Source organism: Pipra filicauda, unplaced genomic scaffold (assembly GCF_003945595.2).
Source record: "Pipra filicauda isolate LSUMZ 115617 unplaced genomic scaffold, ASM394559v2 scaffold168_size1973030_pilon, whole genome shotgun sequence".
Taxonomy (NCBI): Eukaryota; Metazoa; Chordata; class Aves; order Passeriformes; family Pipridae; genus Pipra; species Pipra filicauda.
In genome coordinates this window covers 1109847-1124832 of record NW_024104195.1, presented here as the reverse complement: position 1 = coordinate 1124832, position 14986 = coordinate 1109847, and the positions used below count along the sequence as shown (strand labels likewise).

At 49.1% G+C, this 14986-nt stretch overlaps 1 protein-coding gene and 1 long non-coding RNA gene across 2 annotated transcripts; one reads left to right on the top strand and one right to left on the bottom strand.

Moving 5' to 3' along the window:
- Positions 1–4884: 4884 nt before the first annotated feature.
- On the bottom strand, positions 4885–5614 carry LOC120322914. Its single transcript, XR_005562878.1, has 2 exons — positions 5490–5614; positions 4885–5279 (listed from the first exon to the last, which is right to left on the bottom strand). It is a non-coding gene; the product is annotated as an uncharacterized LOC120322914 (long non-coding RNA).
- LOC120322913 (E3 ubiquitin-protein ligase DTX1-like) lies at positions 5591–8956 on the top strand. Its single transcript, XM_039379465.1, has 2 exons — positions 5591–6564; positions 6676–8956. The coding sequence occupies exon 1, from the start codon at positions 5606–5608 to the stop codon at positions 6365–6367; it is 762 nt and encodes a 253-aa protein (XP_039235399.1). The 5' UTR covers positions 5591–5605; the 3' UTR covers positions 6368–6564; positions 6676–8956.
- The last annotated feature ends 6030 nt before the right edge of the window (positions 8957–14986 follow it).

Genomic DNA, 14986 nt, shown 5'->3' with positions numbered 1-14986 from the left:
CACAGCAGAGGAGGTTTCCAAGAAAGGGAAGAAAATCATCCAGATCCTCCTGGGAGCTGGTTTCGCCATAAAGAAGAGTAAAGTTAAGGGACCTACCTGAGAAATCCAGTTCCTGGGGGTGAAATGGCAAGATGGGCGTCGTCAGATCCCGACAGAAGTCATCGATAAGATCACAGCCATGGCCCCACCAACCAGCAAGAAGGAAACACAAGCTTTTCTGGGTGCCATAGGTTTCTGGAGGATGCATATCCCGGAGTACAGTCAAATCGTAAGCCCTCTCTATCTAGTTACCCGAAAAAAGAATGATTTCCAGTGGGGCCCTGAACAGCAACAGGCATTCGAACAGATTAAACGAGAGATTGCACATGCTGTAGCCCTTGGGCCAGTCAGGACAGGGACAGATGTGAAAAATGTACTCTATTCTGCAGCTGGGAATAGAGGTCTCTCCTGGAGCCTCTGGCAAAAGGTGCCTGGTGAGACTCGAGGCCGCCCACTTGGGTTCTGGAGCCGAAGCTACAGAGGGTCTGAAGCCAATTGCACCCCAACAGAGAAGGAGATCCTAGCGGCTTATGAAGGAGTACAAGCTGCCTCTGAGGTGATTGGCACAGAAGAACAGCTGCTCTTGGCACCTCGACTACCAGTGCTGAACTGGATGTTTAAGGGAAAGGCACCCACCACGCATCATGCCACTGATGCCACATGGAGTAAGTGGATCGCTCTGCTCACACAGCGCGCCCATATTGGAAATCTGAATCGCCCTGGGATCCTAGAAGTCATCACAAATTGGCCGGAAGGCGAGAGTTTTGGTCTAGCAGATGAGGAAGCAGAAGAGCAGGCGGTACGGGCTGAAGAAGCTCCAGAATTCGATAAACTACCGAAAGAAGAAGCACACTACGCCCTCTTCACTGACGGTTCCTGTCGCCTTGTAGGAACGAAGCGCAAATGGAAAGCAGCTGTATGGAGTCCCACCCGACAAGTTTCAGAAGCTACTGAAGGGGAAGGAGAATCGAGTCAATTCGCAGAGCTCAAAGCTGTCCAGCTGGCATTGGACATTGCTGAACGGGAGAAGTGGCCAAAGCTTTACATCTACACTGACTCGTGGATGGTAGCCAATGCTCTGTGGGGATGGTTGGACAGATGGAAGAAGGCCAATTGGAAACGCGGGGGAAAACACATCTGGGCTGCTGATATGTGGCAAGACATCGCTACCCGAACAGAGAAGCTCACTGTGAGGGTCCGCCACGTAGACGCCCATGTGCGCAAAGGCCGAGCCAATGAGGAGCATCGCAACAATGAACAAGCAGACCGAGCTGCACGAGTCAAGGTGTCACAGGTGGACTTAGACTGGCAGCACAAAGGAGAGTTGTTCCTAGCACGGTGGGCCCATGATGCCTCAGGCCATCAGGGCAGAGATGCCACCCATAGATGGGCACGAGACCGAGGGGTGGACTTAACCAAGGACATTATTTCCCAGGTTATTCATGACTGTGAGACCTGCGCTGCCATTAAACAGGCTAAGAGACTCAAGCCCCTATGGTATGGTGGACGTTGGAGTAAGTACAGGTATGGGGAGGCCTGGCAAGTCGATTACATCACACTGCCACGAACCCGCCAAGGTAAGCGCTATGTGCTTACTATGGTGGAAGCCACCACTGGATGGCTGGAGACGTATCCGATGCCTCACGCTACTGCCCGGAATACCATCCTGGGCCTCGAAAAGCAAGTCCTGTGGCGACATGGTACCCCAGAGCGCATTGAATCAGATAATGGAACTCATTTCAAAAACAGCTTAGTTGCCACCTGGGCAGGGGAACATGGCATCAAGTGGGTGTACCACATCCCATACCACGCAGCAGCCGCAGGGAAAGTTGAACGACATAATGGACTGTTGAAAACCACCCTGAAGGCGTTGGGTGGAGGGACAGACAAGAACTGGGACCAGCATCTAGCAAAGGCTACATGGCTAGTTAACACCAGAGGTTCCATCAACCGAGCCGGTCCTGCCCAGTCAGAGTCCCTCCACACGTGGATGGAGATAAGGTCCCCGTGATTCACGCGAGGGGTGTGTTAGGGAAAAAGGTTTGGGTTGACCCTACCTCGAGCAAAGACAAACCCATTCGTGGGATTGTTTTTGCCCAAGGGCCCGGCTGCACCTGGTGGGTGATGCAGGAAGATGGAGAAACTCGGTGCATACCTCAGGGAAACCTTACTCTGGGGTGAGTTGGCTGTAACTGTATACTTGTATCTGTATGTAACCCTGCACCTGTATCTGTATGTGTATCTACCTATTAGTGGACGTGTATACAGTTGGAATACTGCATGTACGTATAAGGATCGAAGATTTAACCTGGTGAAGTGTGGCAGCATGGGGAAGAAAAATTAGGGGTGGATAATGTTGTAGATTAGGAAATCAGGGGAATTTTCCTTCCCCCTGCCCCACTCCAAGGTAAAGAAACAGTGAGCGGGGGGAAGGGAGGTTATTAGCATTACTAAAGATGTAGCTAGCCTGGGTTGATTGCCCACTTAGGAGAAAGAAAAGGCTGGGCGGGGAAGCGGAGCAGGGGGAGCCCTGGCCGGGAAGGTGAGAGGGGTGGTGTGTGGCTGTCTCGCTGGGTGCAGACAGGCAGTTTGTTGGGGAGGGGGACTGGAGGTTTAGTTCCCTTTTGGCTGTTAATCCTGGGGAGTTCGACCTCTTGTCCTGTCGGCTTTGACCTGCCTGACTGTCCCGCCCGCCGGAGCTGCTGTGTTTCATCGGAGAGTTTTGCTTGCCCGCGGGAGAGGAGTTTTGGAGACACCACCGCTTGAGACTGCAGTGAGTTCTTGCCACTCGAGACAGCGGTGAGTTCCCGTGGGAGTGGGCGGCCTGCCTTCCTATTTGTCCCCACGGAGACGAGGACCCCCCATCTCCTCGGCTTCCCCCACGCGGCCCGGGACCACCCCTCCGGTCCCCTTTTTCCCGCGGGTGACTGCCGGAGCCCACAGCGCCCCTGCCGACCACGACCGGGTACTGCAGGTCCTGCACCTTCCAGCGGCCCAACAGCGCCCCCTGCCGACCACAACCGGGTACTGCAGGTCCTGCACCTTCCAGCGGCCCAACAGCGCCCCCTGCCGACCACAACCGGGTACTGCAGGTCCTACAGCTTCAGCGGCCCAACAGCGCCCCCTGCCGACCGCAATTAGGACCGTGTTAAAGGACAGAGGAGTATTCTTTTAGACTTGTTGTTGTGGTTGTTGTTGCTGGTGTTGTTGTGTTTTGTGTTACTTTTTTTTTTTCTTCTTTTTTTTTTCTTTTTTTCTTTCTCTTTTGTACCAACATTTATATATTTCTTAATAAAGGGTTGTTATTTCTCCTGTTTTTTTCCACATTTTCCTCGAGTAAAGCCCCTTAAATTGACATTACAATTGCAGAGAGAGAGGAGTTTGGTCTACCTCACAACTCATCCTCTTTAGCAAGCAGTCCAGTCTCTTCAGACTGAGACACGGGTCTAACATTTTCAAAAGGTAAGCTATGGGTCTTTTCTGGCCTCCCCATATCCGAGTCAAGACTCCGTAAGCCATTCCTTCTTCCACATTGATATACAAGTGGAAGAGTTTCTCCAAGAAGGGGAGTGCCAGAACAGGTGCTTGGATCAGTTTCTCCTTTATATCCTCAAACTGTTGCTGCTGATCTCTAGTCCACTGAAGTTTTTCTCCCTCTTCTTGTAATTTTTCATATAGGAACTTAGCATGCTGGGTAAAGTTCTCCATCCATAATCGACAATATCCAAGCAAGCCGAAGAACTTTCTTGTTTCTCATTTGGTTCTAGGAAGGTGCATGGCAACAATGCCAGAAATGCATTCTGGGGTTATCCTCTTTCACCCTTCACTTGTTAAATGCCGGAGATATTTTACTTCTTTTTCCACAAACTGTAATTTAGTGTTAGAGACCCTTAGTCCTTTCCCTCCCAGGAAGTTTAATGACCGGACAGTGGCATCGCAAACTTCTTCTTTTCCCTCCCCTGATACCAGTAAATCATCTACATATTTTAGTAACCTAACCCCTGGGGGTGTTCTGAATTCCTCAAGAACTTTTTCTAGGATTTGTCCAAACAATCTGGAGACTCTGTAAACCCCTGGCGTAAGGAAGTCCAGCTGCTTCCTTCCTGCTGCTTCCTTCCTGTGATAGGATTTTCTTCTCAAAAGCAAATATATCCCTACTGTTCTCTGCTAAAAGACAGGCCCAGAAGGCATCTTTAAGGTCCACTACACTAAACACACATGATTGTGGGGGATTTTACTCAATAGGGTATAAGGATTTGGGACAGCTAGATGACATACCTGGATGAGCTTATTCAAGTCTCTTAAATCTTGAAGTAATCTGTAAGTCTCATCTGACTTTCTGATTGGTAAAATAGGAGTATTGTAGGGAGACATGCAAGGTTCCAACAACTCATCTCTCAAGAATCTTTCGATTGCCAGTTGTAACCATCATAGCTGAAGCTACTTTTTTTCTGGTCCTTTCTTTTCTTGAATACTTAAGCTGCCACTTGCTGACATTCCCTCTCACCCCAGCCCCCTTTCTGCCTCCGGAAGGCTTTGAACAGAAAGGCCACTGGAAGTTCAGCTCTGCACATGCTGAACTGGCAGAAACGTGTCCCGCGTGTCACTCTTGGCACAGGTGAAGACAAAGCTTTGGAGTGGTCTGGGTCCCAAGGGATGCACGCACAGCATAGGGTCCCGGTTGTGAGAGGCCCGATCCCCAGCGGAGCACTCCCGAGTGGGGTCCAGGGGGCTCTCCCGAGCCAGGGACAGCCCGGGCGAGCAGAGACGCGGGCCCGGGCACACCCTGAGTGAGTCGCTGCCGGCGCAAAGGGACACCAGGGACCATTGACACCCTCATCTGATGGAGCTTGCTGTGCTTTATTGGCAGAGCCAGGCCCGCGTCAGGGCCGCGCTCTGGTTGCTCTGGCTCTGTAAGGCCGAGGCCCTGAGCTCGGCTCAGCGGCGTCTGCGCCTCCTGCCGCCCCGGCGGCGCCGGCGGTATCTCGAGCGGCGGGATCCAGCCCGCCGCCTCCTCCGCGCACCCCGACGGCGGGAGCGGCGGCGGCTGCGGCTCCGGCTGCGGCTCCTGCGGGAGCGCCGGCGGTAGCGGGCCATGGTGGTTCTGGCTGAGGGCTGGGGGCGGCTGCCCGGCTTTTATAGGAGAGCCGCGCAAGAGCCCTTTGTGACACCAGCACTTATTAGAGCCAACATCACCAGCGAGGTCATAATGAGGGCCACACCCAGACCCTGCAGAATCCCTGTAGGGGAGGGACAAGAGCCATTTCGGAAAACTTCAGGGAAATGAAGGTCTCTCTTCCCTCTAAAGAAAGAACTAGGACAAATAGATGTTTCTGGCTTGTAATGTGAAATGCTGGGTCATCCTTAGAGAAAATCAGCATCCTCTCAGAATGCACCCAGCACCAGCCATCTGCAATGTGCCTGATCCCAGTCCTACAGCCTGAACTTACCTAGAAAGTATTATCTCCAAACTCCATCTATTTCACTGTAAGCAGGCCAACCTTCTGAATGTCTTTAAAGAAATGTTCCTTCAGACTGAAAGAATTATCCTCTGGATTCAGGTGCCATGGATTCTGCAGGGTCTGGGTGTGGCCCTCATTATGACCTCGCTGGTGATGTTGGCTCTAATAAGTGCTGGTGTCACAAAGGGCTCTTGCGCGGCTCTCCTATAAAAGCCGGGCAGCCGCCCCCAGCCCTCAGCCAGAACCACCATGGCCCGCTACCGCCGGCGTTCCCGCAGGAGCCGCAGCCGGAGCCGCCGCCGCTCCCGCCGTCGGGGTGCGCGGAGGAGGCGGCGGGCTGGATCCCGCCGCTCGAGATACCGCCGGCGCCGCCGGGGCGGCAGGAGGCGCAGACGCCGCTGAGCCGAGCTCAGGGCCTCGGCCTTACAGAGCCAGAGCAACCAGAGCGCGGCCCTGACGCGGGCCTGGCTCTGCCAATAAAGCACAGCAAGCTCCCATCAGATGAGGGTGTCAATGGTCCCTGGTGTCCCTTTGCGCCGGCAGCGACTCACTCAGGGTGTGCCCGGGCCCGCGTCTCTGCTCGCCCGGGCTGTCCCTGGCTCGGGAGAGCCCCCTGGACCCCACTCGGGAGTGCTCCGCTGGGGATCGGGCCTCTCACAACCGGGACCCTATGCTGTGAGTGCATCCCTTGGGACCCAGACCACTCCAAAGCTTTGTCTTCACCTGTGCCAAGAGTGACACGCGGGACACGTTTCTGCCAGTTCAGCATGTGCAGAGCTGAACTTCCAGTGGCCTTTCTGTTCAAAGCCTTCCGGAGGCAGAAAGGGGGCTGGGGTGAGAGGGAATGTCAGCAAGTGGCAGCTTAAGTATTCAAGAAAAGAAAGGACCAGAAAAAAAGTAGCTTCAGCTATGATGGTTACAACTGGCAATCGAAAGATTCTTGAGAGATGAGTTGTTGGAACCTTGCATGTCTCCCTACAATACTCCTATTTTACCAATCAGAAAGTCAGATGAGACTTACAGATTACTTCAAGATTTAAGAGACTTGAATAAGCTCATCCAGGTATGTCATCTAGCTGTCCCAAATCCTTATACCCTATTGAGTAAAATCCCCCACAATCATGTGTGTTTAGTGTAGTGGACCTTAAAGATGCCTTCTGGGCCTGTCTTTTAGCAGAGAACAGTAGGGATATATTTGCTTTTGAGAAGAAAATCCTATCACAGGAAGGAAGCAGCAGGAAGGAAGCAGCTGGACTTCCTTACGCCAGGGGTTTACAGAGTCTCCAGATTGTTTGGACAAATCCTAGAAAAAGTTCTTGAGGAATTCAGAACACCCCCAGGGGTTAGGTTACTAAAATATGTAGATGATTTACTGGTATCAGGGGAGGGAAAAGAAGAAGTTTGCGATGCCACTGTCCGGTCATTAAACTTCCTGGGAGGGAAAGGACTAAGGGTCTCTAACACTAAATTACAGTTTGTGGAAAAAGAAGTAAAATATCTCCGGCATTTAACAAGTGAAGGGTGAAAGAGGATAACCCCAGAATGCATTTCTGGCATTGTTGCCATGCACCTTCCTAGAACCAAATGAGAAACAAGAAAGTTCTTCGGCTTGCTTGGATATTGTCGATTATGGATGGAGAACTTTACCCAGCATGCTAAGTTCCTATATGAAAAATTACAAGAAGAGGGAGAAAAACTTCAGTGGACTAGAGATCAGCAGCAACAGTTTGAGGATATAAAGGAGAAACTGATCCAAGCACCTGTTCTGGCACTCCCCTTCTTGGAGAAACTCTTCCACTTGTATATCAATGTGGAAGAAGGAATGGCTTAAGGAGTCTTGACTCGGATATGGGGAGGCCAGAAAAGACCCATAGCTTACCTTTTGAAAATGTTAGACCCGGTATTGCGGGGATGGCTGACCTGTGTCCAGGCAGTAGCTGCTACAGCCTTACTAGTGGAAGAAAGCAGAAAATTAACTTTTGGAGGTGCTTTAATTGTGTCCACTCCACGTGCAATTAGAACAGTCTGAGTCAGAAGTCTGGGAGGTGGTTGACAGACTTAAGAGCCCTGAAATATGAGACCATTTTAATGAAAAAGGACAACTTAGTATTAGCTAGAGATAAGAAGGTAAATCCCTCTCAGTTCCTGTGTGGGAGGGCAGAATCAGAAATCCCTGAACATGACTGTCTAGACATTCTAGAATACCAAACTAGACATTCTAGAATACCAAACTAGAGTCAGAGAGGATTTACAGGAAACCCCCTTAGTTGATGGAAAGAGAATTTGTAGTGACAGGTCGTCCCGATGTATAAATGGGAAGCGACATAATGGTTATGCCACTGGGGAGCCCAACAGCTGGTCGGCCCAGACATGTGAATTATATGCATTAAAGTGAGCCTTGGAGTTACTTAGAGGAGAGAGAGGAACAATTTCTGCCGATTCTAAGTGTGTTTTTGGAGTAGTACACGCTTTTGGGAAAATATGGAAGGAACAGGCATTAATTTCCTCTAGAGGGAAGGAATCAGTACATGAGCAGGTAGTCCTGGAAGTTTTGGAAGCTCTTGATCTACCTGAGACTGTTTCTGTAGTCCCTGTAATGGGACATCAGAAAGGAGAGACTCTGGAAATAAGGGAAAATCATTTGGCTGATAAACTAGCTAAGGAGGCTGCAAGGGAGGAAGAAACCAAAATGCTGGCCTTGATACGTAGCAGCAAAACAGGGAATGTAAAACTTCCATTGTTTATGAAGGAAGAAGAAGAACTCTTACAAAAAATGGGAGGTGTGAAAACCCAGGAAGGCAGGTGGTTTTTACCAGACGGAAGGCAAATACTGAACAAAGCAATTACTAGAGAAATATTAATTAAGTTACACCAAGAAACACCCTGGGGAACCCAAGCATTACGTGACCCATTTCTAAGAACCTATGGCTGGGTAGGAGTATGTTCACTAGCAAAACAAGTGACTGAACGAGGTTTGGTTTGCCCAAGGGTACATAAGAAAGTGATGAGAAAAGCCCCTAGTGGAGGAAGAACCGTATCTAACAGCGGAGGAAGAGAAATCAGAGTGGGAAAGGTTCCAAAAGTGGAGAGAAGTTTATGGAAGTTGAGACGACATTGCTGAGTTGACTTCAAGGACTTTAGAATGTTTATAAAACTGTTAATGCATGCATACACTGATGTACCCCATTCATTCCTATTGCCCAGACATGTTCAGACTTGTTCACCCCTTGTTCCCCTGTTCCTCCCTCTGATTGGCTAGGATTTGCTGCAGTGTGGAGTGACTTGTTATTGGTCCCCGGTTGTTTCATTTTCCCTCCTACCTTCACTGGCTTGTCCTCTGTTTTGTTCTCTCACCTGTCAATCCCATGCTCCACCTATCTTTCCAGTACCTTCCCCCTGAACCCTATAAAAGCAGGCACCCTCCTTCAATAAACTTGCAATAGCCTCAGACCTTCCACCTTGTAAAGAGCCCTTTATTGCTGTCGTCGTCGCAACGCCAACCCCGGACCGCGGCACCTAACCGCTACACCTGTTCAAAGTATACAGGTAGATTATACTGAATTCTCCACGGTGCAGAGATGGAAATACCTCCTGGCTATAGCTGATCATCTTACTCACTGGGTAGAGGCTTTTCCTACTGCAACCTCTACAACCTCAAATGTGGCTAAAATTCAATTAGAACAAATCATTCCCAGATACAGAGTGATCTGATAAAGGGACTCACTTCACTTCAAAAATTTTACAGGCTGTGTGTGCTGCATTGGACATCACTTGGAGTTTTCATACTTCCTGGCATGCTCAAAGTTCAGGACGTGTTGAGAGGATGAATGATACTCTTAAAACCCGTATTACTAAATTAATAATTGAAACTAGATATTCATTAATAATTGAAACTAGGGCTAAATGTTTGCCTTTAGCACTACTGTGAATTACAACTGCTCCAAGGAAGGATACTCCTTATGAAATGCTGTTTGGCCTACCTTCTCTGGGAAGGGAGGAAGGGTTGCCAGTTCCTGAAACAAATTACCTGTCTCTCAAAAATTACTTGCAGGCGATTGCATTCTCTCTTGCAAAGCTTAGAAGAAAAGGGTTGTTGCCCCAAACCTTCACCCCTGGACTTTAACACACATCAGGTAAAGCCAGGAGATTGGGTTCTAGTAATATCTTGGAAAGGTAACACAGCCCGGCTAAGGGAAATGGGGAAATTCACTCAAAGGGTTGTAGGTGGAACAGGAGTGAACTCTTTATTAAGATGGCTTCCCCCTTATATAGGGGAAGGAGGAGAACTTTCTGGAACATTATGAATATAATAGATAAGAGGAGGAGGAGCTTGCATAAAATAGGTGATCGTGGGAGGGGTTACAATTGTATATGGACAAGAGGGGAGGAGTAAGAACCTTATAAGGGAATTAACAAGTAAAAAGGGATAAGAGAGGGTAGAATCTTTACAAACACTATGAAATACAACATGACAACCCTATTTTAACGTTAAACTCTAACTTAATTCATAAAGTCCCTTGTTTGTAAGTAAAGTCCGTGGTCTTAAATAAGGTCTTCTTCCTCTGTCGATTCTTTCAAAACTGTGATCCATCTCCGGTATTGTTCTTCTTCTTTTTGCCCATTTCCCACAGAAAGATGAAACCTTAACACTGGCATGGGAAGGTCCCTTCCAAGTACTCTTAACAACTGAGACAGCAGTCTGCAGTGCAGAAAAGGGTGGTCACACGCATCCCGGGTTAAGGGACCAGTGGAGCCTCCTCCCACAGAGTGGACAGTGGCACAGGGAAGTAACCCTCTGAAGTTAACCTTTAAAAAATAATCTGTACAAAAAAATCAAGGGCAAGACTGGATTGACCCCTGTATTTGCCACCAAGAAGACCTCTGCTCCACTGTGGGTTGCAACCCCTCAGGTACTGAGCAGTGGAAATACATGTCATACCAGACCTTGACAAGGAAAGAAGCAGAAAATGAATAACCTATATCTTATAACCTATAACCCGTGAATAACCTATATCTTATCGTCTGGATTAAAATCCTAGTCCTAATTAGCCCCGTTTTAACTGACCCTTGTACCCCTCAATGCTATCAGACCTTGGAAGTTGCTGGAAGGAGTGTTACGGCTTTCATGCATCATCTCCATCCTCCGCCAGAAAAAACAAAAACCCTGCCCTAAAAGCTTTCAATTTTTCTTTCCTTTCCTCTCATGGACTTTCAGTTTGGCCCATATGGCTAAAATTTATCAAGAAACTTAAACAAAGCAAGGGATCCGACACCCTTGAGGGTACAAACCAACCCCAGCTTGGAGCTCTTACTCCCCAGAGCGGCACCCTCCTCACCCTCCTCCAAGCACCCTGTGCAGGCACAGGAGCTGCACCCTTATGGCATGTGCAGACCGAACCACGGACACAGCACCCAGTTCCCTGTGCCTGTCCCACTCCCTCACTCACAGATGGGCAGCAGCGCCTTCCCCCTGCTGCGCAGGCACATGGAGCCTTTTCTCCTCCCTGCACAGCCCCACTCCCCTGGCCGTCTGGGACACTCTTGGCTCAGAATGTGGAAAAGAAGTGGTGAAACGTAAATCAGAAGCCACTTGCAATGTCCAGGGCCCAGTTATCTGAATAAAATGCTACACAATTCCTGGAATACTGTATGGATGACTAATTGCTCCTGTCACTGTGTAATCTGGGCTTATTAGGGGGGGCATATTCATCTCTCAAAAATGACTCTACAGCCATAATTAAGAAAATGCCAAAGAAAGATTCATAGACATTTTAATGCAATTGCTCTGGGTTTGATAAGCAGAATCTGCTTTTATGCCTTGGTCCTCCTGAAAGTTTCTGTTGCGGATTTTTTTGTTGGTTTGCTGGTGGTCTTTTTGCATGCATGCAAAATTTGGGGATCGAAGGTAAACTCCTTCTACAAGGGATATGGGAGAGACTGGCCTTCAGTCAGCAATATTGTCCTCAAGAGACAGCTGAGCCATTATTACTCAAAGGAAGAACAGCCCCCTGATATTATGGGGGTGATCCCTGGTTGGAATTCAGTAGAACCTAATTAGCCAGCATCAGTAAGAAGGTACCGAAGAATGAAGGGTCTAATGCTTTGGTGCACTGTTGTATGGACTTTGGGATAACTATGCCATTGCAACAGCTTGCCTTTCCAGCGAAAGAAAAGTGCAAACTGCATGCGTGATGGGGAAGAAAGGGCTCCCATTGTCGCCCGTGAATATCGTATCTGTCTGCTTCCTTTAACCGTAGCTGTGGATACTTGTGTGTGCGGTGAGATTAAAGCTTACAGATGGATATTCACCGATCAGTCTGCTTGGGCCAGAGCTTCTGCTCTTGCCCTGAAAAAGCAAATCGCTTCCTGGATTCACAGCAGAAAAAGCGGACAAACCTGCATAAACACTGCTGACTGCTGCCCCCGGCCGAGGTTCCAGCCAGAGAGGGTGGAGGCTGACTGATCATCACAGTGATGTTGGGCCAAGCCTGTAGGGCGATTGTTCTTGCAGATGTAAAGTGGGAAGTACAGTGACTGCAGCTAGCAAGGAAATGCCTTCACTGCCAGTCACTCTTGTGCAGATCTAGCCCAGCCCATTATGGCCTCCTGTCCCCCATGTCCCTCATTGTGCCCTGCATCTCTGATGACCTCCGTATCCCTGCACCCCACTCAGGAGCAGGACTTTGGTTGCCAACCCCCCCAAAACCACTCCAAGTCCATGCAGTGGCTCTGTCCCCACATCTCCACAGTGTCCCCCTTTCCCGGGGTGTGCAAAGGGTGGTGCCATGTGCCCGTCTTCCCACACCCGTTCCAAGAAAATGTAACAGCATTTTGCTCCCCCTGTGACCCAAATTTGCTCCCACCCATTCTCCTCAGCTGGCATCACCTGGTTTTGAGCTCTGAATTTCCACCTGCCCGGGGCCATTTCACCTGGGCTGCGGGCAAGGCCCAGTTCTAGGCTGGTGCCTGACAGGGCAGATCAGCTCCTGAGCACACAGCCTGCTCCCACTCTGCTCCCATTTCCCTTTTCCTGTTGTTTTCTGGCCACTACACACTTGTGCTATTTTTTTGGTGTATTTTAAGGATGAGAATAGCCTTTAGTTAATCTAATAAGAATAAACTTCATATTCAGCCCTCATACCATTAAGCCTGGTGCCTTGTGTGTGTCCTGGGGGGTTCACCTCCAGGAGAGAGAGACTACTTCATTCTTCATGCTTGGCCTTTCTCCTGATGCTTCCAAGAAGGATGCCAGTTAGTGCTAATTAAGGCAGGAGATTCTGAGATACGGAAGCCTTGACTAGGAACTGGACTGATATCACCCACTCCTTCCACAAAAGACACGGAACAGCTGTGAAATGATAGCTCCCAGTGGCACGCTCATGCAGAGAAAGCCTGGATTTGATCTGGGCATGGACAGACACCAGCAGAAGGTCTGTAGTTTGGACTCAGCTTAGGAAATGTGATTTTGTAAACCAGGTATCTGCCTTTATTTAGGAAAGAAAAGGAAAATTTGAAAGAGCTGTCTTTGAAACGCTCTGTAGCGCGTACAGTTTTGTAAAATGCACTTCCAAACTGTGGTTGTAAAAGGCTACAGAAAATACATAAACCTGTACTAATCACACGTGGAGAATTATCCTTATCTTGTAATGTTCGGCCGGTCCTCTCCAAATGAAAAGAAAGCACAGAAGTGTGTGCCTAGGAGCTCGCATAGAGAAGCCAGCCTCGTGGGGTGTTTGGAGGCAGGAACCAGATCCTAATGAACAGGAAATGGCAGAGGACGACATCCTGTGGAAAGCTTTGAAAGCTGAATGATGTGTGTTGCTGTGGTAGAGAGAATGCTGGAGGAGCAAAGCAGAGGCAGGTGACTGCTGGCTGAAGCTGCAGTAGTCAGAGAACATTTGGATGGATGCTTATCTGAGCCCTCTTATTTCCATTCTTAGAGTAAAATGAGCAAGACAACGACTTGGGCATGTACAAGGAAGAAACAGGAAAAAAGAACCGTTTCCAAATCCCAGTGTGGGAGAGAAAAAGACCGGCGCCCACCCCTGGAGGCACAAGAGACTGCACAAGATGGCAGCCGGGACTGCAGCCACACACAAGATGGTGCCTGGAGCTGGAGGCGCCTCCCAGGGCCATCCCTGGTCTCTCCCTCCCCAGCCCTGGCCCCGGAGCAGCAGAGGGCAGGCGGAGCCCCCACTTTCAGCCCCCTGTTTAGATGGACAGTAATGAACAACGGGCTGATCGATCCAGTTTTGCATCTTTGGTCTCTACACGCAGAGATCCAGGAGCCAGTTTGTAACCTCGGCTCTCAGTGCTTTCATCGGATGTCAAGTCAGTCCAAATAGGTGAAAATGGGAAGAAACTCCGTGGTTTGCACCTTTTAAAGTTATATGGAGCCAACAAAGGGCCAAAAGCACTTCTTGTCCCGATGGACTTCCTTTAACCTAAAGAGCCATCAGGGCAGGTTTCTTTCAGACAGGAGTCATAGTGACTCTGAGGTGATTCTTAAGAAGGAGATGGGATCTGCTTGAAGTCCATTGTGCAGTGGGTGCTTCTCTGAGATATGTATGCCTAAGGCTACCTATTTGTTTTAGAACACTAAGAAGACTATGTAGAGTTTGGGGAAAAAACAAACAAACAAACAAACAAAAACCCCAAACACCAAAATTCCACCAGGAAGTCCACTCTGGTTTGTTTTTCCCTAATGAGATTCTTCTGGTTCAGCACGACCTTCTGTTCAGCAACACACAGACTCACAGGCTAGGGCTTTTCAGGCTGCTGCTCAAGGAAGCATTACTTGAGTAGGGCATTGCAGGAAAAAAAATAAAAAGAAGAGAAGGCCAAACACCACTAAAGAGAAACAGACACTGAGAGGGTGAAAAAATGCAGGAAATGTGAGGGGGAAAGGGCAGGAAATGTGATGGAGAAAGTGTGAGAAACGGGAGGTGATAAAAGGAGGGAAATGTGAGGGGGAAAGGGGGGGAAACATGAGGGGGAAACATGAGAAACGGGAGGGGAAACAGGTGGAAAACATGAGGGGGAAAGTGTGAAAACTGTGACTGGAAAAAGCACAGAAACGTGAGGGGAGAAAAGGGCAGAAAACATGATGGGACAAGGGCAGGAAACATGAGGGGGAAAAGTGAGAAATGTGAGGAGGAAAGGGTGGGAAACGTGAGGAGGGAAAAGGCAGGAAAAGTGAGTGAAAAAGGGGAGGGAAACGAGTGAAAAAAGGGACTGAACTGTGAGGGGGAAAGGGCAAGAAATATGAGGGGAAAAGGAAGGGCAAGAAACGTGACTGAAAAGAGGAGAGCGTGATCGGAGAAAAGGGCAGAAAACGGGGGGGGGAGGGGGGGGGGAGGGCGAGAAATGGGAGAGGGGGAAAAAGACATTTCATTTCTCCATTTTGTTTCCTCAAGTCTTGAACCACAGTACAGACTTGTCTTTCTCCAGCTGTTCAGAATTTTCGTACTGGCTCCTGAAGAAGG

Bases quoted from the DNA above. Each gene is read 5' to 3' on its own strand.
- LOC120322913 (XM_039379465.1), top strand. From the start codon at position 5,606: ATGGATTCTGCAGGGTCTGGGTGTGGCCCTCATTATGACCTCGCTGGT.